We start from the raw sequence: 27,148 nt of genomic DNA, 5'->3' as shown, positions 1-27,148 counted from the left end.
TATATATATATATATATATATTCACAATGTGTGTGTAAGAATCTTTGGAGAAGAGAGCATCAGAGCCCCTAAAACTGGACTTAAAAGGCATCTGTGAGCCATCATGTGGATGCTGGGAACTGAATCCAGGTCCTCTGCAAGAACCAAAGCACTGCATTTAACATTTATCTTACTTTCATCCTATGTATGTGTGTGAGAGAATGCCCAAGGAGACCAGAGGTGTCAGAGCCTGTGGAGCTAGAATTCCAGGCAGTTGTGAGCCATCTGACATGGGTGCTGGGCACTAAACTCAGTTCTTCTGGAAGAGTAATATATACTTCCAAACACTGGGACATCTTTCCAGCCCACATGGAAGAGTTTGGAGGGAAAACAGGGAATGGAGAAATGTTGTAATTATATTATAATTTCAAAAATAAAGAACATAATTTTTAAAACACACTTAAGTTAAACATGTCCCTTTTCCCCTTAACTTAAAAAGCTCAGTTCATAGCAGAAATAAGAGACTACTTGCCCCTTTCTTCTATATATGTAACAATCCAGACACCATCCCAAGCCTGGAGAATAGTAAGAAGATTGTATTCCTTGCCTGAGAGAAGTTTCCAAAGCAGGCGACATCTGTTTAAAATAAACCACGTGCTCACCTTTGTTCTTCAGAGGTCTGCAGTATTCATTTGAAAATCTTTCCAGATCCTATTCTGCTAACTCTTTAATGTCACACTTTCAACAAGCAATTATTCTTTTTTTTTTTTTTAAAATGGATTCCTACTTACAATTATGTATATTCTAATTGGGCAATATGACTGGCAAAGGCCTTAATTATGGTCCATAATTCACACCTAGTATATTATTAGGCCTTTGCTACACATTGGCATTTGTGAACACTGTACCATGGCCCTGTCATTGGCACAGCTTCTTCCAATTATTGTGATTGAAGAGGACTTGTAAGACCTTAGGTGACAAATGATGTCATTCCACCCATCTGAGGGACACATCGTTTGGTCATACAAGCCTAAAACCAGAAGAGGGGCTTCCAAGAAATCATATCTATCCACAAGGAACCAGTTAGTGAGATACAAAGTGATTAAGAGCAGCAAGCCAGGGAGGGAGAACACAACAGGCTCCTGGCATGCTTCTCTGAGTGGATTACACAGCAACAAGTCATGGTCAAGCTGCTGTGTTCTTTGGTGGGCTGCTAAGGGTTTTTGAAGGGGATGGTTTTATATGGTTCTATTTACTGGAGTGAAATTTGTAACCCCCCCAACCCATTTTTAATCAGAACCTAAGGAAGTGCCCATATTTGGAAAAGGAGTCTTTGAAGATAAACTCAAGTTAAGATACAAATGTTCTGCACCCGAGAGAAGCATACCTCCATAACAGTACCAGTCAAGACAGTAAGACTGGATGATCAAGGGTTTTAGGTCAGCCTGGGCAATACAAGACATAGTCTCAAAAAAATGTGGCTCCTAATCCAATGTGTTCTTAATGTCAAAAGAAATTTGGACTGATTCAGAGGAGAGAACTCTATGTGAGGATGAGACTGATACACACTCATGGTTGCTCAATGACTGATGATCACAACTAGAAGCTAGGAAGATGCAAAGAAGGAAGAGAACTCCAGAGCATGAATCTGCTGAGTTTTTGAACTTTGGGGGATTCTACTTAACAGAATTGTGAGAAAAAAAATGTTTTTTTCAAACTTTAAGTTATCTTGTTTATTGTACAATTATCTTCTGCGTAAAGAGCAGAAAGCCTGACAACCTGAGCTCAATCCCTTGAACCCATGTAAGGATGAGAAAGCATCCACTCCATAGCTTTTCTCAGACTTCCACACATGTGCCATGGTACAATCAAACTCTGTCAGTCTGTGTCTGTCTGTCTGTCTGTCTGTCTGTCTCTCTCTCAATCTCTCTCTCTCTCTCTCTCTCTCTCTCTCTCTCTCTCTCCCCACACACACACACACACACACACACGCACACACGCACACAAACACATACACATACACACACACATGCACACTAAATTAACCAAAATGTAAGCTCTCAGCTGCTCCTGACACCATGTCTTCACTCTGCCATCATGGACTCTAACCTTCTGGAACCATAATCCCAATTTTCTTTTTAATTTGCTTTGGTTATGGTGTCTTTCAAAGCAGTAAAGAAGTAACTAATACAAACTGTCATACATTCAGTCTTTTATTGACCACATGTTGCTGTGTGACCAGTTGTTAACGAAGTACTTTAACAACATTATGTTATAATAGCCGTAAGAAAGCAGTGCAACGCACATTACCTGCAGTGTCCAAACATAATCAAGAGTAAGAAATAGTCTGGCAAGACTTCCTGGAAGCTGCCTGGAAACCACTCTTCTCCTGCTTGCCTTTGGAATGAGATGCTGAACTCACAGCTCCTCCTGCACCATGCCTGCCTGGACACTGCCATGCTCCTGCCTTGGTGATAAATGGACTGAACCTCTGAACCTGTAAGCCAGCCCCAATTTTTTTTCTAAAAGCAGGAAGAATAGAGGTTGACAAGGAAAAAGACAATGGGACAAATGGCATCTGTCTTTGATTAGAATACTGAACACTTCTTGGGCTAGGAGATAATAAAGATATTTATACCTATCCTGTGAGCAAAAATTATTACACAGATGAATAAGGAAGCAACACAGAAACTCACAGGTCCTGATGATGGGAAATGAAGCCAGTACAGACTTCTAACAACAGCATGGCAGCACCGAGGTGGCTCCTTCAGCATGTGTGAGTTTGTGTGTGTGTGTGTGTGTGTGTGTGTGTGTGTGTGTGTCCTACATGACTGGAAAGCTCACTTCTTGGTCCCCAAAGGAAAATGTTCCTGTGTTAGTAATCCTTCCATCAACTTAAGAAGGAAAACTTAATATTACTGAAGTCATGGTAACTTAGTTTTATCTCCTGGGGCTTGTAGTAAGGCATACAATCATGGCAGAAAGTCATGGTAGAGGAAAGCTTCTCATGGTGGCCAGGAAGCAAAGGGAGAGAAAGCAAAGGATCAGACATAAATGTATCCTTCAAAGGTGTGATGGTTTGTATATGCTTGGCCCAGGACGTAGCCTATTAGGAGGTGTGGTCTTGTTGGACGAAGCGTGTCACTGTAAGGGTGGATGAGATCCTCCTTTTAACCACATGGGGGACAGTCTTCTCCTAGCAGCCTTCAGATGAAGATGTAGAACTCTCAGCTCCTCCTGTACCATGCCTGCCTGCATGCTGCCATGCTCCCACCCTGATGATAATGGGCTGAACCGCTGAACCTGTAAGCCAGCCCCAATTCAATGCTGTCCTTATAAGAGTTGCCTTGGTCATGATGTCTGTTCACAGCAGTAAAACCCTAACTAAGACAGAAGTCATGACCCGAGGGTATACTTCATTGATAGAGAGCTCGGCTAGCATGCATAAGGCCATGTTTTTCAGCCTCAGCACTCAAAAGCATGGAAAGAATGGAAAGAAAGGAAGGAAAATGGAGGAGGGAGTCACTGGAACAAGTTGCAAGAAACTATGGCATTTCCAGAACCTTTTTTCCCTCAATGATCTGCTCCTCTCCATAGTATACACACTATATAATGAACATTCATGAACAGATCATGAGCACACACACACACACGTCAAACTATGCTTTGAGGACAATGCAAGTTATGATATGAGATGGCTGAATATATCTGCTTTCTGAAAACACAGATAGACCACCTTTGACTAGTCCTCACGTCCAACCAGGTCTCATCTCTGAGAGTTGCTACCATTTTCCAGTAACACCATCAGCCGATATATAAGCCCAAGAGGAAGACCTCAGATCAACACTCATTGCTCCAGCCATGGAGTGGGGAGCTGCAGACAGTTGGGGGATTACAGAACTCTGTGCTATATTCATAGTTTTCTATCAATCTAAAATGCATAATTTTTAATGATGAATGAGATTCTCCAAGACACAAAGTTGGGGTCTTGGGAATGAACTTGTTCTGAAGTTTCCTGACTGTATGGATGGCCTCTGTGAAACATGTCTCCTTGTAGTGTGATATGTGAAGGTTTCCAGCCTAAGCCATCACACCTATGAGACTTCCTGTCTATCACCAAGCACCCCCAATGTGTCAAAGATAAGCAGAGCCTTCTGTCACACCACCAGCCACCACTTTGGGCCTAAGCACTGTGGACTTCCTCACACTCCAGCTGATTTCCCTTTTGTTTTTATCTCATACCTGCCTGGGATTTTTTTGTTTGTTTTTTGTTTGTTTGTTTGTTTTGTTTTGTTTTTGTTTTTCGAGACAGGGTTTCTCTGTGTAAACCTAGCTGTCCTGGAACTCACTCTGTAACAGACCAGGCTAGCCTCAAACTCAGAAATCCGCCTGCCTCTGCCTCCCAAGTGCTGGGATTAAAGGCGTGTGCCACCACCGCCCGGCGTACCTGTCTGCAATTTTAATGTCCTCCTTACATGAGTGTCTTATCTTCATCTTCTTCTAGATTTCCCCAGCATACTCTACTGACTTAACAGTCAACCTGTAAAAGAGGGTGTGTGCTCCTGGCACTGTTTGTTGCCAGTCAAGGCAGGCTGGTGTGCGCTCTTCCCTCCTCCTTCCCCCTCCACCACCTTCCTCAAAAGCTATTCTATACCCTTCACACTCAAGGGACAGGAAAATGGACTCCCATTTTGGAGTGTTTTCCTTAAAAATGACTATCTGTAAAAGCAAATAGACTCTTAAAACTCCCTTCAAATGCATTTGTATCTTTGGCCTTTTGAAGGAAGGGGAGGAAAGGAAAAGAAAGGACGACTGACTGAGAAGGTTGTTCTCATTCCCACTGCTGGTGAGGCGTTTGATTTCCTAAGTATTAATCAAAATCACTCTTGATTATAGCAAAAACAACCTTTGCTATAATTTTAATGCAATTAACGAGAATATATGGTAATTCTGAGCAATCTTGCTCTTGAGATTAAAGAACAGCCTGCCAGGAAACATACGAATAATGCTTTAAGATCAAAATTTGCATAATTAGGTTTCTTCCCTACACTGCCCACCCCCACTCCCCTTCCCACCCCCAGCTTCACTGGCTGGGATAAGTTCTACTGAAAAAGATGTTTAAAGTCAAGTTGGCAAGCCTCTAGCCTGGGCTTCCTCCTCCTGAGCTGGAACATCCTTTTCCAATACTCTTTGTGTGTGTGTGTGTGTGTGTGTGTGTGTGTGTGTGTGTGTGTGTGTGTTTACAACTCATGCCTGCCAGACTAACAGATAGCCAATGATGATTGACCAAATTACAGAGTGCAGAGGTTTTGAGCCCTACTCTTAAATGTAAGGAGCAAAATAAACCAGCAAGACCTTCTCCCTTAGGAAACTGCCTGCCACTTTGGTACCATACAAATCTGTGCGTCCTACTCTATGGAGGTGTTGTGCTTAGTCTTGAAAATGTAGTCTAAGCAACCTATCAAAGCCCCAAATGACAAACATTGTTTAAGAATACCACACAGAAAGGGTCCACCTCCTTTACCACTCCCCCAATAGGGGCTGTGAGGGCAAGGCCACTGCCTCACTCTAGTCTACCACATGCCCCATCTATCAGCACAACAAAGCCCAGTCTTTTAGGGAAGCTGTGTGGTGTTCCAAGAGTACAGACAAAGCGGTAGCCAGCTGTTTCCTGAGAATGTAAGATGCAGGACAGTGCACACATTACAGGTGCTACTCTCCCAGGAACAAAGATCAGTGCAAATGGTGGAAATGCCACTTGCACCCACCTAGCTGAGCACTGAAGGACCCAGCCAAACAATTCTTACCTCCTGCCTCCACCCTGCATCTCAAATAGACTTCTTTGTGCACTTGGTCCCACCCTAAAAAAGATCTTTAACCTTTCAAATCCAGTAAAATGTCAACAGGCCCATTTCCACCTTCAATGAGTTGTGCTTAGCTTTGTAGTAGGGCTGTGGCTGAAAGGTTAACAGTCTTTGATCAAAGGGAACAGAAACCATCATTTTTGCTATCTGCTTCTATGGAAAGAAAAGGCAGAGAAGAAGAAGTCAGGAATAGCTGGCCTCTTTTACAGAGAACTTCAAGTTGGATGCCACACACATTTGTATAATTAAGACGTCATGTCCTCAAGCATTCATATCTATATCCTTAGTCTCTCCAAATCCCTGGGAAACAGTAAAAAAGAGCACATTGGTGTCCACAGACACTAGACACAGGAGATGTTCCAAAGTACTTCTACCATACTTCTGTGTTTTAGACAACATTTAGTGGTTTGCAGCTCTTCTGAATGTGAATTTGCTGTTTTTCTGATTTAAGCCACAGAAGTTCCTCTTAATCTTTGGAAGAAAGGAATGTGTCATGCACTGCTACGGAGAATATAACATGGTAGAAGCACTTTAGAAATCCCCAGAAGTTAAGACACTAGACATATGTGTGTGCTCCATAAGTCAGGAATGTCCCTCCTTGGTTTCTCAGATGTGTCATTTGTAATACTAATAAAAACAAAGCAATCCAAACATCATCTTCAGGAGAAATATGTGGAAGGAATTTAGGCTCACAGGGGAAAATTGTACAACCACCACAAAAAAAGTGATGCTGGTCAATCATATGTAGAGTGAAAAATTATAGATACTGGGTCTATAGAATCCTTTTTAGACATATAAAATATTCTTTAGGCTTTCTTTATAAGGACATGGAAAATTTTCTGAGAAACCAAGCCATGAAGCAAGTTAGGAATGTGGAAAGACCAGTCACCATTACTGGAACTGGAAAGAAAGGGAAGAATGCAGGTGAGCTAGGTAGAACCAAACTGGTAACCGCAGTGACAGGGCAAGGCCGAAGTAACAGGGCAGGACCACATTCCTGAGAAAGATAAGCGTAAAGAGAGTTTTCACATGACCCTGACTCATGTAGGTTGGGTTACTTTGGAATGTTCCACTATTTTTATGTTATGCCACCTTAACAACCCCTCACCCCCTTCCCCATTCCTTGGTTTGGGTTTTTCCCTTTAAAAACCCCTCTCAAACTGGCTGTCGGGGTCAATTCAGCTCCTGTGTGGGCATATGAATTGACCGGCACCTAGCTGTCACATGCCCTAATAAACCTCGCTATTGCTCCGGTTCACGGTGTCTCGAGCAGATTACTGGGTGGTCGCGACTTTCTGAGACTTAAGTGAGGGTCTCCCCTCTGGGAGGTCTTCACATATAGCACTTGTAACACTACTGAATAGAGAACCCAAACACCATCTTCCAGCACATGAGAGGCCGAAGTGGAGGTATCACTGGGACAAATCTAGTCTGCTGAAAGGAATACAAGAATAAATGAGAGGAGGGGGAGGAAGAAGAGGAGGAGAAGAAAAGAAGAGAGAAGTGAAACTAGAGAGAAGAAGGGCACAGGAAAGAGAAGTGATAGAGGAGAGGGGACAGGAGAGGACAGAAGAGGAGAGAGGAGATCCAGCAGGGAGCTAGTGTCCTGAACAGACCGGGTACTGAGAAGACACTAGAATGACATTTAAAGTCACCAGACACTGGAAAACAAACAGCAACCTGCTTTCATTCTTTTAACAATTGTTATACATAAACATGACTGTTGTATCAGCTCTAGAAAACATCCTCAACAAGGTGACTACAGGTTATCTCCTATGAAGCAGTCCAGCTACACAATAGGTGAGGTGCAAAGGAATGGCATTCTGACCCATGCTACAGCTGGAATGCACCATGACAACATGTGGTCTCTATGCCTGGGTTTTATGTGATGCTAGGGATAAAGCAAGTACTGCACCAAGTAAGCTATACCCCAGTCCCATCTCTCCATTTTTAATTTCTAGTCTTGTTGCTAGGACAAACACTTGACAGAAGCAACATCAAGAGGAAGGCCTTACTAACTCAGAGTCTTAGAGAATAAAGTATATCATGGTGAGGGAAGCATAACAGAGTAGCTAGAACAGGGACAACAGGAGCTTGCAGGTGCCACATCTCACATCTTAGTGGATCAGGAGTTCTGCAACTCCCGTCTGGATCAGTGATGGCCTATATAAAGTATGCTGAGAAGAAGGGCGAGGAACAGCCAAGTACTCAGGGTTTGAAATGGAAGAGAAGCAGGTCATATGTCTTATGAACCATAAATATAACTGGCTTCCAACCAAACCAAAGCCTGATTGCCCAAGCATGAAACAAGGTATGTTTCCAACTGCCAGCACATAAGCACAAGAGACTGGGTGCTATGATTCCAATCTCAGAAAACCCTATTCTATTTAAAACAGTCAAACAGGGCTAGGCAGAGGACTCACTCAGTAAAGTTCTTGCCACACAAGCATAAGGTTCTGACTTCAGATGAGCAGCAACCATGTAAAAGCTGGATGTGGTGGTACTAGTCTATAAATCTAGCACTGAGTATACTGAGACAGGTGGTCCCGGAATTCCTTACTCACTCTACCTAGTCAATTGGTAAACTTTAGTTTTGGTGACAGACTCTGTCAAAAACTAAGGTGGCTTGTATTAGAGAGATGGATCTGTGGTTAAAAATCACTCACTGCTCTTTCATAAGACTCAACTTCAGTTCCCAGAACCCCATGATAGGTGGCTTACAACCGCCTGTAACTCCAGTTCACGGAGATCTGGTGCCCTCTTCTGACCTATGAAGGCACTGCACTCGAGTGATGCATTTACATATGAGCTGCCAAAACAAACATAAAAGGTAAATGAAATTACTTTTTAAAAAGTAGAGAGCAAGCCAGGCGTTGGTGGCACACGCCTTTAATCCCAGCACTTGGGAGGCAGAGGCAGGCGGATTTCTGAGTTCAAGGCCAGCCTGGTCTACAGAATGAGTTCCAGGACAGCCAGGGCTGCACAGAGAAACCCTGTCTTGAAAAACAAAAAAACAAAAAACAAAAACAAAAAGTAGAGAGCAATTGGAAACACATGTTGTTGCCTTCTATCCATGACATGTATACAAATGTGCACAAATCACACAAACACACACATAACACACACATACAATATCTAAGGAGCTTTATTTGGTTAACAGAAAACCTGTAGTGAATGGCCGTCATGGAATTTTGGAGCCAGCGTATCAGCATGGGATGAATAAGCCACGAAACCCCGAGTACCTGCCAATTACAAGGTACTAAGGAAGAGAGAAAGGATTAGAAAGTGGGAGTTTGGTAGAGACACTGGAACAAAAGAGAGCATGTTCTCTGCCTTGCATGCAAAGGAACAGAAGAAAGGGGTCTGAGGGCAGAAGAAGCCTCGTGAGTCAAGCCACCCATACAAACAGCCTACAGAGAATCTATGGAGACAGAATATGTGGCAGGTGTTGGCCAGAGAAAGAAAAGAAGGCAGAGGAGGAAGGTCACGTTGGGAAAGGGTAGAATGATATCAGAGAGAGGTCCAGGGTGAGAGCATGATAAGGATGAGCCTTGGCATTTCAGACAAGATAGTGACACCATCCACTGAGCCTGGAATCTATATTCCAGCCAGAGGCTGGCTTGAGGAAGATGGCATGTGGAAAGATGGAAGTTTTATCCTCCTAACCCCTTTACTGGATTTGAAGCCACTTAGCTAGATTCTGTCATTTGTTGTTGCTGGTAATATTTAAAACGGGTGGCACCCAATCTGGCTTGTAGTTATGGAGCCACCATGTTCCCGACTAGTCTAGGCCTGAGGCCACAAGCGGGCGGCAGCTTGGCTCAGGCAGCCAGAGACACCGACCCTGCCACCCATGAGACGCCAGCCTGGGAGATGGCCCTGCCAATCTTCCATGTTGTCTCCACAAGGCTGAGCTGGGCCTAGACCATCCCGCCATCCACGCGGTACCCAGTAGAATTGAGACTCTAATGCTTAGATTATCCAAAGGCTTTATAAGTTTGATAATGCTCAATTAACAAGATTCTCACATAATTAGAGGTGTGTCCAAATATCTAACCTTGATATAAGTTGTCACCTGCGACTGCTCTCAATACATGCACCGTCATCCATGCCTCCTACATCTCTCTTCCTTAGCTCCTCCTCTTCCTTCTCCTCTTTCCTCACTCCTCCCACCTTAGCTCCTCCCAACTTGCAGGGAAAATTTCCCACTACACTTTGTCTCTGAGATAAAGTCTTCCTCTTGTCTGACTTTTATCCTGTGTCACTTCAGTGACCTTCAAAGATAAGACTACCTTGTCATTGTAGATGTGCCATAGAATGCTATCTTTCATGGTCATCGAACCTCCAAAGTGTCTGTCTACCTGTTTCTATGATCTCAGCTATGTTCCTCCAAATCTCTGTGGTCACATTCACAGAGGCTGCTGAGCTCTGCACCTGGGGCTTTCTGCCAGGCATCTCTTGTGACCCAACTAAACTTCCTGAGAATTGTTTAAATACTACAGAGTTCATGGCTAACTCTTTCCTCCCTTTCCCTTGGGTGTTTCCTTTCTGAACACGTTATTTTGTGAACTGCCTCTTGCTTTATGTATCTTGCTGATGTCTCCAGAATTCCTGAGTAACATAATCTCAAAATTTTAACATGATAACTATAGATTCAGAGTTTTAAGAAGCAACATAAAGCCAGTCAGTGGTGGCGCACGCCTTTAATCCCAGCACTTGGGAGGCAGAGGCAGGTGGATTTCTGAGTTCGAGGCTAGCCTGGTCTACAGAGTGAGTTTCAGGACAGCCAGTGCTACACAGAGAAACCCTGTCTTGAAAAACCAAAAAAAAAAACAAAAAACAAACCAAAAAAAAGCAATATAAAGACGTTTCTTGTTCTTTGTTCAGTTTCCTCCAAAAGTCACATTATGACAAAACATAGTATATTATCACAATAAAGATACTGAAATTTATACAACCATACCCTGGGGTTGGACTTCTGCTGTTTTACCTGCATTCATTTGAGAGCGTTTGCTCTTTTCCATACACTTTTATCACATTTGTAGAGTCATGTGATACCACCACAGTCCAGATAAAGAACAGTTCCATCACCATAATGACCACTTCTCTTCACCTCTGACAACAGACATACATGTCTCTACCTCTCCTATATCCACCCTGCACCCATCTCAAATTCCAAATAACCTCTGATTTGTTCTTTGTTTCCATAGTGATGAAATTCCAAGAAAGTCATACATGTGTTTAACACTGCCTGATTCCATTCACCCCAATTTTGAAGCCATCCTTCCCAGTGGAGGGTACCAAAAGATTGTTATGTTTCATTCCATAGTGTGGGGCATATGAGTTCAATCCAGTATTGGTCAATTTCAAATAAAGCAGTTATGAAAATTCACAGACAAGAAGCCTTGTGAGGCAGAGAGCTACAACATAAAAGGAATCAAGAGAATAAGAAGACAAAATTGTTTATTCTTTAACCATCTTCTTACCACAACTTCCCCACTGCCTGGTTCAAAACAAAATCTCTATAGCCCTATGCTCATGAATGAAAAATTTGGGAATTATTTATCTGTTCTTCCATTGAACTAAAAAATGTTAATAATAAGCACCCACCCTCTTGCATGTCCTAGGGATATAATACTAAATAACACAGTCCAAAAACTCCTATTTTTACACAGATTATATATTTGACTGGATTTAATGGATATGATTCTATAACTATATACATTTCAAAAACTTAGTCAAAACCAAACATCCTGGCATATGCCCTGGCTACATAGCAAAATAAAATATGGATCTGGGAATTTAGGTCAGTCAGTGTTCTCTGTCTCTCTGTCTTTGTCTCTCTGTCTCTCTGTCTTTGTCTTTATCTCTGTCACTGTATGTCTGTCTCTGTCTTTGTCTCTCTGTTTCTGTCTTTGTCTCTCTCCATCTCTGTCTCTGTCTCTGTCTCTCTCTGTCTCTCTCTCTCTCTCTCTCTCTCTCTCTCTCTCTCTCTCTCTCTGTGTGTGTGTGTGTGTGTGTGTGTAGGCTATGGGTCATCATTGGAAGCTGTCCATGTTATATATGTATGCATGCACATGCATGTGCGCACACACACACACAAATAGTTGTGTTACTGCTAATTTCGGTTATATAAAAAAATCATTAGCTTTCTCAGGCGACAATATTTATGAGTTAGAGAAATGGAGGAGGAGGAAAAGATTTTATTCATAACAGGAATCTATACTATGAAATGCTTGGCAACAGCACTGCAAGGAACAAAGATGAATAAGATTATGAAAACAAACACAAAGATAAAAGAATTATACAGATCACGTTTGAATGGGAAATCTCAATAATGTAAAAGAAAATTATATCTTTTAGGATTTTTTAAAAGTATGTATATAGGGGCTAAGGGATAATATAAAAGAAAATTACATCTTTTAAGATTTTTTAAATTATGTACAAAGGGGCTGAGGGGTTGTGCATGTGTTAGTGCAATGCCTACAGAGAGGGCCTCAGATCCTCTGGACCTGGAGTTATATGTGGTTGTAAGTGGCCTGACCTGGGTACTAGGAACCAAACTAGGGTCCTCTGCAAAGGCCCTCACTACATGCCTTTAGCCACTTCCATCTTTCTAGCCCCTTAAACTACAAATTCTTAAAGTTGATTCTCCTCGAACTAATCTATAAATTTAACTCTAATCAAAAATTCCAGTAGAGGGCTTGAGAGTTGCATGTGTTGCTCTTGTAGAGGACCTGGGTTTGATTTCCAGCATCTACATGGCTGCTTACATCTGTAACTCCAGTGCCAGGGGAATCAACACCTTTCTGACCTCTGAGAGCACAAAGCACCACACGATACATATACATGCATGTAGGAAAAACATTTATACATATAAAATAATTTAAAATAAATGTAAAAAAAATTTTAAAGCTCAATGTAGACCAGGCATAGTAGGGTATGCCTCCAGTCGCAACTTTGGAAATGCTAAGGCAGATGATTAAGATTTCATGGACAGACTGGGCTACACAGTAAGATCTTGTCTGAAAAAAACAATAGGAGTGGAGAGGAATCCTAATAGCATTTAAAGCTTTGAAATTTTTATTCTCAGCTGTACATGATGGGAACTTGCAAGTAGAGACTTCAAAAACAAAGAATAATTTTAGAAAGACCAGGTTTGGGCTGTCCATAGAGCTCAAAAGCATTTGGCTAGTAAGTGCCTATGCTAGATTCAATCCCTTGTATTGGAAAAGAGAAAGAGAGAAAGGAAGGGAGGAAGGAATGTGGTGGGGATCAGGAAGGAGATGGTAAAATTTCTAAATGTATTTTCTTTTTAATTGCAGAACAGCAATGACCCAGCTATATCATTAACTGTGTTCCTAGGCAATGCTTGATCCCAAGTTCATGTCAAAGGTTATGGGGTTCACTATTCAGATGCCATTTGACTAGACATTTGCCACAAATTCAAGTGATGAACGTTATGCCTTCGTGTTTCTGTTGTCTGCTTTGTACTAAGTTAATATAGCACCTTCCCAAATAACAAAGAATGAGAGTCATGCCTTTTCCTCAGTTCTGCTTCCTAGAGAATTCACTGAAGTCAATATTCTCAGAACTACTACTTTAAAAATCAACTCAAACCTACCAGACATAAGCTGGGGACGTAACACAGTTGTTAGTACTTGCATAATATTCACAGACCCTGGGTTCCACCCCCACTATCACATAAAGTTGGAGGGAGGGAATGGTACATGGATATGCTCAATATGCATTGTATAAATGTATAAAACAAAGAATAAAACATTTCTAAAAATAAATAAGGAAGCAAACAAAATTGATAAAGCTTATGACAACAAGAAATCCAGAGATGTGGGAGCCCACACACAAGCCTCTGAGGCATCAGAAACTTTCCAGGCAGGCAAAGCACCAAATTCAAGATTCTGCACAGTAAGTTAAGAAATGTAATAAAAATTCGCCTCAAATTAAATTGGGAACCCAAAATGTTGTCAGAGCCAAGAAATAAGACTGACTCAAAAGCAAAACTGCATTTTCTAAATTAAATCCTGGAGACTGAAAGTATATAAGATCTGGTGACACCAAGCAAAGCCCATCACACAAGGCAACTGACAAAAACTCAAGAGAAATCATGTATTCTAGACTTCAAAGGAATACACACACACACACTAAGAATAGGGAAACAATGAGGATTACTTGGATAGTGTATATATATATATATATATATATATATATATATATATGTATATGTATATATATATATATATGCATGCTTTAGTGCTACTACTATAACCTTTCATTTGATTATATTATAGTTTATTCTCTTGGTTTTGTTGTACTAGATTATAAACTGAGAGCAAAGAAGAATATTTATTTCCATGCCTGTTAACACAAAACACCTGACTTGATAAACAAAAGATATTGACTTTTTAAAATCAGTCAATAAAGAAGTTATCAGTCCTTCCATGTATTACTTAAGATTAGGTCAAACACCTTTGATGCTGCAGATACTGCTGATAAAATTATCCATGGCCTGAACTCAGTATTTCCATTTTGGACAAACCTCAGGAATGGCATATAAGGCTTGATCAGGCTAGCCATTCTTGTCCTGGGAATACTTTTATTCCTGCCCATCGTGTTAAAGCTTATCTTTAACAACATCAACATGTTGGCAGCCAAAGTACATGGCTTAAACCTGAAAATGGACCCCCAGACAGAGTTATTAAATTAACAGCCTGGCAAACCAAGGATGGGTAAGATTCTGCACAGAGCCTTATCAACCTAAGACATAAGTGCTGATAATGCAAGCCTTTGATAATGCATATTCCATGACCAGTAAGGAAGGCATTCTTGTCTGAACGACCTAAGACATACTCAGTCTTGTTAACGAAATAAAAAAGGGGGAGAGGCAGAGAGCCTTTGGGGCTGCTTGGCAAGAAGCTGACATGGGCCAAGGACAAGGAAAGGAGCTGCTTGGCAGGAATATGACATTGGCCAAGGACAAGGAAGTAGGCTTCAAGCAGGAATCTGACATTAGACTGGAACAAAGAAGTAATTTCAGGTAGGACTCTAAATATTAGGCCAGAACAAAGAAGTAATTTCAGACAGGAATCTAAATTTTAGGCTAGAACAAGGAAGTAGGCTTCAGACATAAAAATGACCTTGGGCTAGGATAGGGAAGTAGGCTCAGATACTTTGGTCATGCCGATAAGCCTTTAGAAACAGTGATCATAGGAGTGTTCACATAACTGGGTTTAATGCCTTGCTTTTTTTGACTATTTGTGTTTATTGTATTGCTTATTCCTTGACTATTTGCATCTATTGTACTGCTAGTTCCTCAACCTAGAACTGAACTTAATACTTGCATGTAATTAAAATGGTATAAAAGCAAAAAAGGAGGAGGCAGATGGGATAGAGGGTTCTAAGGGAGGGGAAATGGGGAAAGGGGATGACATCTGTATTGTAAATAAATAAAATATCCAATAAAAAAAAAGATTAGGTCAAACAATGGGGATGACTTAAAGAGAGAGAGAGAGAGAGAGAGAGAGAGAGAGAGAGAGAGAGAGAGATACACAGACAGATAGACATATATTGTAATGATAATGAAAGAAAATTACCGCCAAGAAAACAGGACAATAGAGCATTGTGAGCAGGAACCAGGAGAAAATAATAAACAAGGAACTGAGCCAAAGGCTTGACCAGGCAATTCATTAAGGAAGAAACCAACTTAGACAACCCCACAGTAATAGGAGACATGTAAATTAAAGCAGAGTAATATAAATGTGTAAATCTTGTAGGTTTATATCATGATAAAGTTGACAAGGGCAAGTGCTGGAAAGGCTGTTACACAAATGACTATGTTAGTATACTGGTGGTGGCCAGAACCAAAATAGTCACTTTGGGAAACAGTTGGGTACCACTTCATAACAATGAAGTAATAAGCACTATGCACAGCAGAAACTACACTCATGGGTATAATTTTGCAATAGGAAGCATCAAACTTTTTGGTCTTAAAACTCTAGATACTAAAACGCTTGAAAACCTTCATGTGTTTTTTTTAAATATGGTTTCTAACTATTGATATTTATCATATTAGAGGTTAAAGTAGATTTTTAAAGCACAAGACACTGTGCATACTCCATTAGCCATCAAAGCACATTTTTTGCTAAAACTTTTGTTATAAAAGATTTTCAAATTAAACAACAAACAGACAACAACAAAAACAAAAAATCATCAGGCATTGAGATTGGTGAGACTTAATATCTATCCATCTCATTGAATTCCTATACAGTTAAAACAGCCAAACAGAGTTCAGGGTGGATCTGAGATCAGTTGAGCTGACACCAACCCACAAAGATGGCCCTTGACCTCAATTCTTCCAACACATCTATCCTGAGGCAGTAACGAAAACAGAAAACTTTGGTGACTCATGAGTGTATTGAAATCAGAGAGGGAATTCCAAACCATACATCTGCAAGCTGTCTGAAACTTTTTATCCTAGCATTTGGGAGCAGAAGCAGGAGAAGCATGTGAGTTCAAGGCTAGCCTGACCTACATATAGAGATCCTGTCTTGGTAAAAAATCTGTCAAGGTCTGGGATGTGTCTTGGCTCTCATTCCCATCCCTAGCACCACATGCATACAGAGACATCTTGAGAGTCATGAGATATACATATTTGCCAAAAAATCAGCGGTACTCCACCAGTAGAGATCTACCCTCCAGCACACACTGAGCACTATCTGCAGTCATCTTCAGGTTGCAAGACAGGTGAGCAGGGTGCTACCTGTGTATGCCGGGTAAAGGCAAGAGATTGCGTGCTAAACATCTTACATGGGCAGAATAGCCCCCACTTTTCCCTTGCCAACAAAATATCCATTATCAATCAACCAACTTTCCTTGTCTTGTTATTGCCCCATCACAACTTCCTAGAACCCAGAATCTCATATATGCTAGACAGGTTTCTAACACTATGCTACGCTAACCCACATACAACTTCCATGCTAAAATTCAAAAGCATGGTGGTAAGGAATTGCTCTGTAGTCTGTATCTAGAAACAGGCAAACCTAAGTAAGTCTTCTCTAATGTAGACAAAGGCCCCCAGGTTGCCCCAGCTCGTGGACTAATCTAGACTTCTGAAGACTGATGCTCTGCCAATTCCACTAAGGGAGCTGTCCAACTGGACATTGTGCTCTCTGTATGAAACCTCAACCATAGGACCATAGAGAAAATTCTAGAAAAACCTTTAGATCCAACTAGCTCACCCCTTTCATTGGAGAGAGAATGTGACAATTGACAAATGACAGACACAACATGGCATCATTCAAAGGGCTAGAAACAAAGTGATGTGCAGGACACCAAATACCTCTAATGATCATTGCTACTCAGAGCACTAAAGGGACCAGCTTCATGCTAAAGGTATGCAGAGTCACTACCACTAGGAAGACTGGGGGAAGCTTTAGGGGATGCAGCATTTCAGTGGGACCTCACAACTCAGTGAGTTTGTGGCAGTTTTGAAACTAGGGCTAAAAGTCATTGGACACTCCTCCACTTGCAAGGTAGAATATGTATTGTTACCTGGAATCTCAACTATACTATGTGACTCATAATGTATAGGATTCAATGAAAGCAACACTTTGTGTCTTCGAAGGCCAGTTGACTAAAGGGCACATATGCAGATATATGGAAGAGTGGTGTCAGGGTTTCATATAACACAGGGTGGCCTCTAATTTGCTGTGTAACTGTGTAACTGGGGCTAGCCCTGAACTCCTGATTCTCCTGCTTCCACCTCCTGAGTGTTGGGATTACAGACATTCACCACCAAATCCAATGGTGATCTTATATACCTACTTTAGAACAACAAATCCCCAGTCAATTAACCTCTGAGCAGGCTTATAGAAGAACTGAGTCTAGAATAAGTGAAGGTTCAGGAGCCTCTGTACTAGGCTTCCCAAACACCCAAGAGCAGTAGAGGAATGACATTCAAAATGTACAAAGTGACAGTAAACACAAAGTTGGAAAAGCCAAGCCATCAGGTAGGAAACACAACTGGAGACAGGAAAGTCAGTGTACCTAGAAAGTATATTCCTGGAACTCAGTGAAGCTTCTGGTCTTTAGGCCCCTCTGAACAGCATAACAGGCCTTTTCATTGTCATCTCTCTTGAGCAGTGGTTCTTAACCTTTCTAATGCTACGGCCCTTTAACACAGTTCCAATGCTGTGGAGACCCCCAACCATAATATTATTTTCGTTGCTACCCATAAATACCCATTTGAATGGCTTCTGTACATTTGTTACAGTTACCTGTTGTCTGTCTTGTGCTGCAAATGAAGACATGGCCTATAGCATCAAAGGAGGAGCTGAAGACTTATCAAACCTCTCAAGACTGAGTCTCCAGACACTGTGGTGACCTCAGAACCACTCAGGGAAAGAAAGTTCTCTCCATCTTCATGATGCCAATTCCCAGGACTAATGAAGACAGAGTCAAGAAGCTTGAAGCCAATCCTGCACACTTTCTGGGGCACATCTATAAAGTCTGATAGCCCAAGTCAGTGCACATATTTTTGTTAGGATCCCAGACTGGCCACCCAGTGCTTAGCACCTGGGGCCACTGTGCTCTTATCCACAATTATGTGTACCTAGTTCTGGTTGGCTGTTTGCTGGGGCAGAAGGCTAGCCCAAAATTCAAGATCCTCCTGACTCAGCTTCTGGATCACTAAAATTAAAAGGCATGTGTCACTGCATCTGGCATAATTAGGAAAGCATTTGATTTCTTTTGGTGTGATGTGGCATTTTGTATTCCTTTCCTTTCCTTAAGCTAGCCTGGAACTCACTATGTAGTCTAGACTGTTCTCAAACTCACAGCAATCCTTCTGCATCATCCCCAAATACTGTGATTAGAGACATAGGCCACCACATCCAACTTACTTTTTAAAATATTTACATTTATTTATTCTTTCTTTTTGTGGTAATGAAGATAGAACCCAGGGCCTTGCACATGTTAAATAAGTGTTCCATCAATGAGCTACGTCTCCAGCTTTTGTGAATTATTTTAAATGAATATATAATTTACATAACACAAGTCACCCTTTCAATGTGTCTAATTCAATGATTTTTATGTTACTTTTAAGAATGAACTTTTCTCTATTTCTAGAACATTTTCATTACTCCCAAAGCCTTTGACCTTTAACCAGTCACTTTACCATCATCTCCTTCCCCTAATCCTCAGCAACCAATAATTTAATTTTTGTTTGTATAGATGTGACATCTCTGACCATTTCATGTAAACAGCAGTGTCATGCAAAGTGTGTGTTTTTTAAATGTTGCTTAGAACATCAAAGAAGTAGGATTAATATGTACTAATGTAAAAGGGGCTACTGGAAGGTAGGTCCTGTGCTAAGCACTTTAGACACTTACATTTATTTAATCCTAATAATGTCACACCAGAAGGAAAAGGCCATTACTGTCATGGTATAATTGAAGAAACTAGCAGTATCATCTCCAGAAGGTTGCTAAACCCTTTGGAGCTACATGTTTCTCATGTAGGAAGTTGGTTATTGTCCACTACTTTTATTTCATTGTTTTAAATTAACATACATAGTAATGGGCTTCTTTTTTTTTTTTTTTTTGGTTTTTTTCGAGACAGGGTTTCTCTGTGTAAGCCGGTAAGCCAGGCTGTCCTGGAACTCACTCTGTAGACCAGGCTGGCCTCGAACTCAGAAATCCACCTGCCTCTGCCTCCCAAGTGCTGGGATTAAAGGTGTGTGCCACCACTGCCCAGCAAGTAATGGGCTTCATTATGATATTTTCATACATATATACTGTTGTACTTCACTCATGCTCACCATTCCCATTTTCCACTACTTATTCTCCCTTTTCCCTCCAAATTGATTTCTTATATTCATATATTCATATAATCACATCTGAGAAAAATGTTATATTTATCTTTTCCCCATCAACCTTCTCCTTTTCTTACCATATTACTACTCCCTTACCTCTTCTCAACAGTCGTCCTTTATCTTCATGTCATATAAATACACACATGAATACACTTGTAGACTTAGCATATGAGAGACAACACTTGGGTATTTGTCTTTCTGGGTGACATATTTTTGCTTAACATGATCATCTCTGGTTCTAACCATTTTCCAGGAGGGAATATAATTTTTCTTGTTCACAGATGAACGAAACTCCACTGTGAAGCTGGTAGGATGGTTCAGTACGTAGGGGCATTTGCCATCGATCCTGATAACCTGACTTTGATCCCTGGAACCTACATGGTGGAAGAAGACAATCAACTAAAGAAAATTTTCCTCTGACCTCCACATGTGCCCTGCAGTGTGGCATGGTGCCTACATATACATACAATAATAATATTAGTAATAATAGTAACAATAATAATTATATTTTAAATTGTTTCAAAACTCCATTGTGCACATGTACCACATTTTCATTAGCCACTTGTCAATTGATGGGAGTCTGGACTGATTCCATATCTTGGCTATTGGGAATAGTGACAAATATGGTCCACAGCTATCTTCATGGTCTGTTAACTTAAGGTCCTTTAGGTATATGCACAGGAGTGTAAGAGCTGAATCATATGGGAGTTCTATTTGCAGATTTTGAGGAACCTCATACTGATTTCCACAGTGGCTGCACCAGTAGTGAGTAAGCCACCCCACATACACACATCCTTGTCAGCACCATTCTAACCTCAAGCAATTTTAATTTGCATTTCTCTGAAGACCTAGGATGTTAAATATTTCCTCAAATATTTATTAGCCATTTATATTTTGTCCTTTGAGAGTTGTCTATTTACTGATTGGATGGTCCTGAGTGTGGTGAGATGGAATTGCAAAGCAGTTTGAATTGCAAGATCCCTATTTGTCCCTTATTTTTTTCAAGACTGAAACAGGCCACTATGTATGTCAAGGAGCAGAGCAGATCATGGTGGCAACCTTCCCAGGTTGGTACATGGGATATGCGTGTGATGTGCTAAGAGTCTGGCTCATGGAAGACCTTCTTGAAGTATAGCCATAGCCACTGTTAGGAGTCTTAGATAGACACACCCACACACACCCCACAGAGCAGCTGAGGTCCTTCTGTCTGGTGCTCAGAAGAACAACTTGCCACACTCAGGGAACCTTCAGATGACACAGCTGTCCTCAGAAGATGTCTCAGAAGCTGAAGAACAAACATTAAAGTTAACTTCCCTTTGTCTTTATAGAGCAACTTCGTAATCAGCCTTTCAACTTTTGAGATGGAAAATCTGTCTCTACTTCCTAGAGACTGGAAGGACTTTATACCTTATCCCCAGATGTGATTCTGGGACCTTTTGCATGCCTTCTACAGTTGCTCATTGTTGAGGACCAGGAACAAGAATAAAGGTACACTGGGGCAGAGCTCTCTGGACCTCACTACAGAAAACTTAGGTCCCTGCCTTCAAAACAAAGATACTGTTGGTTCAAACAAAACAAAACAAAAAGATGACAGAGTGGTGTTCTCATCTGGGTTGAAACCTGCTATTCCTTCTGATAATGTGACCACAGTCCCTTTAGTTGGAAGCGAGGATACCTAACCTGAACAGTTGTTGTGCTGATTTAAAACAAGATGCATGTTAGACATGGTGGCACATAAGTGTAATTCCAGGTCTCAGGAGGTAGAGGCAAGAGAAACAGAAATCTAAGCCAAAGGCTCAGGAATCAGAGGCAAGAAGATCAAAAGTTCAAGGACAGCTTTGAACACATAGCAAATTTGAGATTACCAAACTGGGCTACATGAGACCATGTCTTTAATTTTAAAAAAAAGAAAGAAAGCAAACAAGGAAGGAAGACATATGATATACAAGGCATACAGAAAACACCCAGGAAGTGGTAGCTGATCTAAGATGGGGCCACTCCTGGACCAAAGACATCTTTGTGATTGTTAGTTATTATATGGACTGATAAAACAGGTTTAGAGAACTCATTTTCAGGAATCCAAGGAAGGTTAGAAGTAGGGCAGTCTCCAGGTCTAAATGAATTATGCCTAGTGTTTTAAAATGGTTACTGTGGAGTCACAGAAGCCTGGGAACAAACCCTAGCTGCCAATTAAACACTGTATGACCTCACCTCTACCAGCTTCCCCAATCTCTCTAAACTCAAAGCAGGAAAACCTAAGGCCATTTATAGTCTAGTTTCAAATCCTCCATGCTCTAAGATGGAATTATCTACCATGCACAGGGCTTCATGTTCCAATTCAGCAAAGGAAAAAAAACCATCCATATTCATAGTCTCAGGCATCTCCCGCACTGTTTAGAACACAACCTTCAAGGATAAGGTAGGCTACTGGATACTTTTCTCTACAAAAGCCCATTAGACAATAATAATTTTATCCCTAAAGGAAGACTAAAAACATGAGCCACTCTCTATCCCTGTGACGGTTTGCTTTCTTCCCTCCATAGCGGTCTATGCCATAGATCTGATGTTTATGCTGGATTTCTTCCTCTACCAGATTGTCATCACAAAGATAAAAATCTTGGCTGTCTTCACTCTGCATAATCAGCTCCTAGAACCCAGAACCCAGACTGGCCATACCTCTGTAGCTCACTGGAATTTTCTATAGGTGAAATAAACCTTACTAAAAGTCAGTGCTAAGACCAAGTTTTGTTTGCCTAAACCTATGTTTCTCACTGGTTGGGTTTGCCTTCATTTTCAGAAAGCTCAAAGCATAATACTGCTTTGAATCAATTACAATTGCAGTGTTTTCTTGAAGCCATTTTCCCCTCCTCATGTGGAAATGGGACATTAAAAAAAAAAAAGAAAGAAGACTCTGCTGGCATATGCTTAAGATGCTATTCTCAATCACAGATTGTATTTATCGTAAGAAGACACTACTCAGACTTGAATGTGCCTGCAAATTCCTGGGGCATCTGATTATTACACTAAATAAAACACAGAATCTGACTCAGTAGGTCATGAGCTACTGCATTTCTACCATTAGACCCAAGGTGATGCCATGGCGGCCTGATCCACAAATTGAGTTGCACAGGGTTTAAGAAACTTGTTCCTTTGATTCAGCACAATTTCTGTGTCCACCTTCTCCACAAAATATGACCAGAGTCTCTAGAAGTGTTGGGACAGACAGCAGAAGCATGTAGGAAACTAAGACCTACAAGTTGCCCCCACCCTATTTTCACTTTGTCTCACTCCAAACCCTCTAAGATCCTAATGAAAGTGGCCAGAAAGTCTCCTGGGAAGCTCTCCAGATGCTTCTACTGCAGGTGGCCTCACAGTCAAGTTTCAAAATGACTGCTTTTTCCAAGGTTTTTCCCAAGGTACACTCCTAGGGACAGCTGTTGTCACCAATGCTTGGCTAGGATTAACATCCTAGTGTTTTAATACCAGCCCTAATAAGGTCCCATCCCTCAACTTCAATTCACAACGGGTTCAGTTCCAGAAGTCTCAGACCGTCACCCCTAGGCCTAGAGCTGCCAGGTCACCCGATGCTCCCCCCACCCCACCCGCCCGCCACCCCCACCTCAGGCCAGCCAGGCGGAGACAAGGCCGCTCATGCGCAGAGCGACCCCCAGGCCACAGGGCGGGGTCCCTGGGTGCCCCAGCCCGCACCCACCTTACCTCTCTGGACCAGTATGGCCAAGGAGAAAACGAGGCAAACGAGGAAAGCTGTGAGCCTGGCCACCATGGCTGGGAGCAGACGCAGGGGCCCGGAGGAGCACAGTTAGTGAAGGAGGGCCCGAGAGGGAGAGGGAGGAGCCAGGAAGGAGGAGCCTATCACAACCGCAGGACCCCGCCCAAAGCTGGCACCAGTCGCGCGGCCTGGGAGGGCGGTGACTAGGCGCGCCTAGATGCCTGCGCGGGCGGGGCGGGGCGGGGCGGGGGCGGGGGTGGAGTTTGGACGACCGACCGACTCTGCTGGGCCCACCGCAGGAGATGGAAAAACACTTCTGTCTCCCGGACTTAGCCGCAGTCTGGGGGCGGGACATGGGGAGAAGGGCGGGGCTCACAGACACCCATTGGGTCGCTTGATCTGGATTGGGTGTCATGCCTACTTGCTGCCCACAGACCCCTTCCCATCCCGCCATCGCTATGGGAATGTTGGAAGTGGCCTGTGAGCCTCTAGCCATGTGTCACCAGAAGCCAGCAGATTGGAAACAGCAGCTGAGAAGATGCTCAGAAATGGCCACCTGTGAGAACACTACACCCTGGCCCAGAGGTTGTGACCTTGAGCGGCACATCCCTCCTCTAGTTCAGTTCTCCCAGCTGCAAGGACCCCAGCACCTCAGCAGCGCTTGCTACTCCAGGCTGAAAGTTGCAACAAAATCCCTGTCCCAGACTAAAAAAACTGGTCTATTTGTGTAGCTGCTGGTAACCAGGTGGAAGCTGGCAATACCATAGCAGGGAGCAGGGAGGGTGGCCTCAGTCCAGAGTAAAAGCTCTGGGGAAAAGTTCTAGAGACTTGAGGTAGAGACAGGGTTAGTAATGAAAAAGTTAACTGCTCAATCCATTGTGACCAACAAAGCCACTGCAGTCTTTTCCCATGAATCTCTGCAAATGGTGCCCATCTCCCTGGTGGCGAGAATGCAGATATTCTCTGCTGCGACAACCAAAAGGTTACTGCAGCCTGGAAATGGAAGCTCCTAAGATAAGCCTGCTCTCAGGACAAAGAGCTCAGGGTGAGATGCTCAGGGTGGCAGCATGGAACCTGTCCTTGCCATCATACAGCATAAGCTGCCCTGGGGTTACCTCAAAGGATGGCTCCTACGCCTATGCCCAGGGCTCCTGGGCAGAAACAACACATATGCACAGGCAGGCACACACACACACACACACACACACACACACACCTCTGTGTATCTGTCTGTCTCTTTCTTCTCCCTCTGTTTACCCCTCTCCCTCCCCCTTTTTCTGTTTCTATTCTATCCACTGCACTAAATAAGAGGCTGGGAAACACAAACACACAAAGTGTTAGGCGTAGAACTTCCCATGGGCAAATCCTACCTGGAGCTGAAGAACAGAAATGGCCAATAGATCTTTATTTCTTATTATGGCCTTATGTATCCCCTCAATAATCAAGGAGAGGAAATGAGTGAGTGGGAGTACCTTGACTTTGAGGGAGTCACCAAGGGACCATGCAGTCAAAGGGGCCAAGAACAGAGGCTTTCAGAATCCCATGGAACAGACCTTGCTAAACAACAACAAAAGTTACTAGGGTGGTGGAAAGTGCTGGGGTAGAATGTAGTGAAGACTCTAAGAAACTGAGCTAACACAGTGGAGGTACTGCCAGACAATGAGGCAGGACCTAACTTCTATGCTTCTCTACAACACAAGATAAGCATAAAAGATAACCTGCCTATATACAGAACCAAGAACCAAGAGAAAAGAATGGTGTTATAATATGTCAAATGACACCAGATAAACAAAAACCTAGTTAATCAAAATGCCTGAATAAGACTATGAGATAGCACTCCCTTTGTAAGGTGATGTATCTGGGGCCTAGTGTGTCTCTCAGTCTCTTTTAAGTGGAGTTAATGTAAGTCTGGGAGGCATGGTTCATCTTTCAGTTGGAAAGAAGTGCTCGCCTAGAACTTGGTGAGCAACTCAGTCAGATAATTGTTGCCCTGCTGAATGTCAACTGAACATGGAACTGATTTACACACAGGAAATCCAACACAAGCCATAATTCTTGTCCCCTCCACTGTACACAATTTCCTTATTATCAATGCATCTGAATTCTGGGACCAATGGCTAGCCAAGCATCTTGTCAACACACTATACCCTTCTCCTGTACACCTAGCTCTTCTCTGAACTTCTCCTGCCCTGAATATTGCCACCAACTGGAAAAAGCATTTGGTTCTTCAAGCTCTCCTCCTAAAATGCAGAGCTTTTTCACAAGACAGAAAAGTGTGTCATGATCTTAGGAGTGCAGCAGTTGTCCAGAGTATGCTGAGAACACTGCCAATGACCCTCGGTGTCTTTCTGGGAGACAGTCTGGTGTTTAACCACTCCCAGGCTTTCTTCTCCAGTTGTTACACACCAGACCCAGGGTAAAGTATGACCAGTTAAGCCATGATCTCTTAGAAACCTTGGGTTTCAGCATCTTGCCAGGACCATGAAATTCTATTGCTACCCAAATGAACAGCTGCCAAATCTTCCTCACAAAATAATCTCCTCAATTCTATGTGCCAGCCACCTTTCCAAGGGGAATTCCTTCAGCCTTGGCCAAAGCAACCGAAGTAGGTGGCATCTACCAACCAAGAAGCTGATATTGCTGAAGATGCTCATCAAGAGAGCACCACTGTCCCTGTTGAAATGGCTCTTCCATGACAGTTGTAATGACTCATCTCTTCGATCCCAATCATCCAGAGGCTGAGGCAGGAGAATTGCCACAATATCAAAGCCAGTGAAGGTTACACAGGAAAACCCTGCATACTTGTCCTTCCCTGATGTTTCACCCCTGCTAGCAGTAACACTTAGGAACTGGCAGGAAGAAATAAAGACGAAGGCTTCCTAATCCAACTTGGGGCTACTCTTTATCCCCAGGAAACCAAAGGGACTCAAGCAATGCTCAAGGCATTAGCTGTTTCCCATGAGCTTCTGCTACATCCCTCAGCCTTGGGCCCTAACACCAGATCTTTACTGGGACACACACAAGTGCTGCAGGAAGAGGGAGCATTAGGAAAGGAAAGTCTCCTGTTCATCAACCTGACTCCCCACTGAGTCCCATCCTCCATGGCTGACCTCATACTCAAGATTCTGGCTAGATCTGTGCAGAGAAGCAAAAAGAAGCCCCAACCCCCAGAGTCCTGACCTTTATTCTGCAACCATGAACTTTGTTGCTGTACAAAAGTCCTTTATTTCATGGAACATAGCAGTGTTTTGTTTAAAGTGCTTGCTGCAGAAAATTAAAAATTCGCAAGCCTACTACTTCCCAAACTGAAAAAGAAAAAGAAAACAAAATCTAGCAGGCAAATCGACACATCTTTGAGCCTTTAGCCCACAAGGGCACAGATGTATGGAAACTGGCAGAGCATACCCCATAAGTGGACAGAAGCTCTGGAAAAGGAGTCCCCTTCTTTTTGACTTGCAAGTACATTATCCCCAAACTCCCCACAGCACTCTTTACTTCTGGTTTTGGGGATTTGTTCATACGGCAAGGTCACACAAAGCCATGAATGCCAAGTCAACAGCAAAGGTTTGGTCCTGAGAACAAAGCGAAAGCATTGAAGATTGTTAAGGAAACTGTAGCATGACAAGGCCTGTGGTTGATGGAAAAATGGCCAGCATAGTGTAAGAGGTAAGGCTAGGTCTTGATTCT

The 27,148-nt window shown here is 42.4% G+C and overlaps 1 protein-coding gene across 3 annotated transcripts in view; it reads right to left on the bottom strand.

Moving 5' to 3' along the window:
• The window catches only part of Cd99l2 (CD99 molecule like 2), a 72,465-nt gene extending 48,900 nt beyond the window's left edge, over window positions 1-23,565 (bottom strand). For all 3 annotated transcript variants that reach the window (XM_028787994.1, XM_028787995.1, XM_028787996.1), the window contains exon 1: window positions 23,449-23,565. In XM_028787994.1, coding sequence (XP_028643827.1) covers window positions 23,449-23,515 — 67 coding nt within the window. In that variant the 5' untranslated portion in view covers window positions 23,516-23,565. The remainder of the gene's footprint in view (window positions 1-23,448) is intronic.
• Window positions 23,566-27,148: the final 3,583 nt, after the last annotated feature.

Source organism: Grammomys surdaster, unplaced genomic scaffold (assembly GCF_004785775.1).
Source record: "Grammomys surdaster isolate TR1022 unplaced genomic scaffold, NIH_TR_1.0 125690, whole genome shotgun sequence".
NCBI lineage: Eukaryota > Metazoa > Chordata > Mammalia > Rodentia > Muridae > Grammomys > Grammomys surdaster.
Note: the sequence above shows the minus strand (reverse complement) of the source record. Positions and strands in the feature narration are given on the sequence as shown.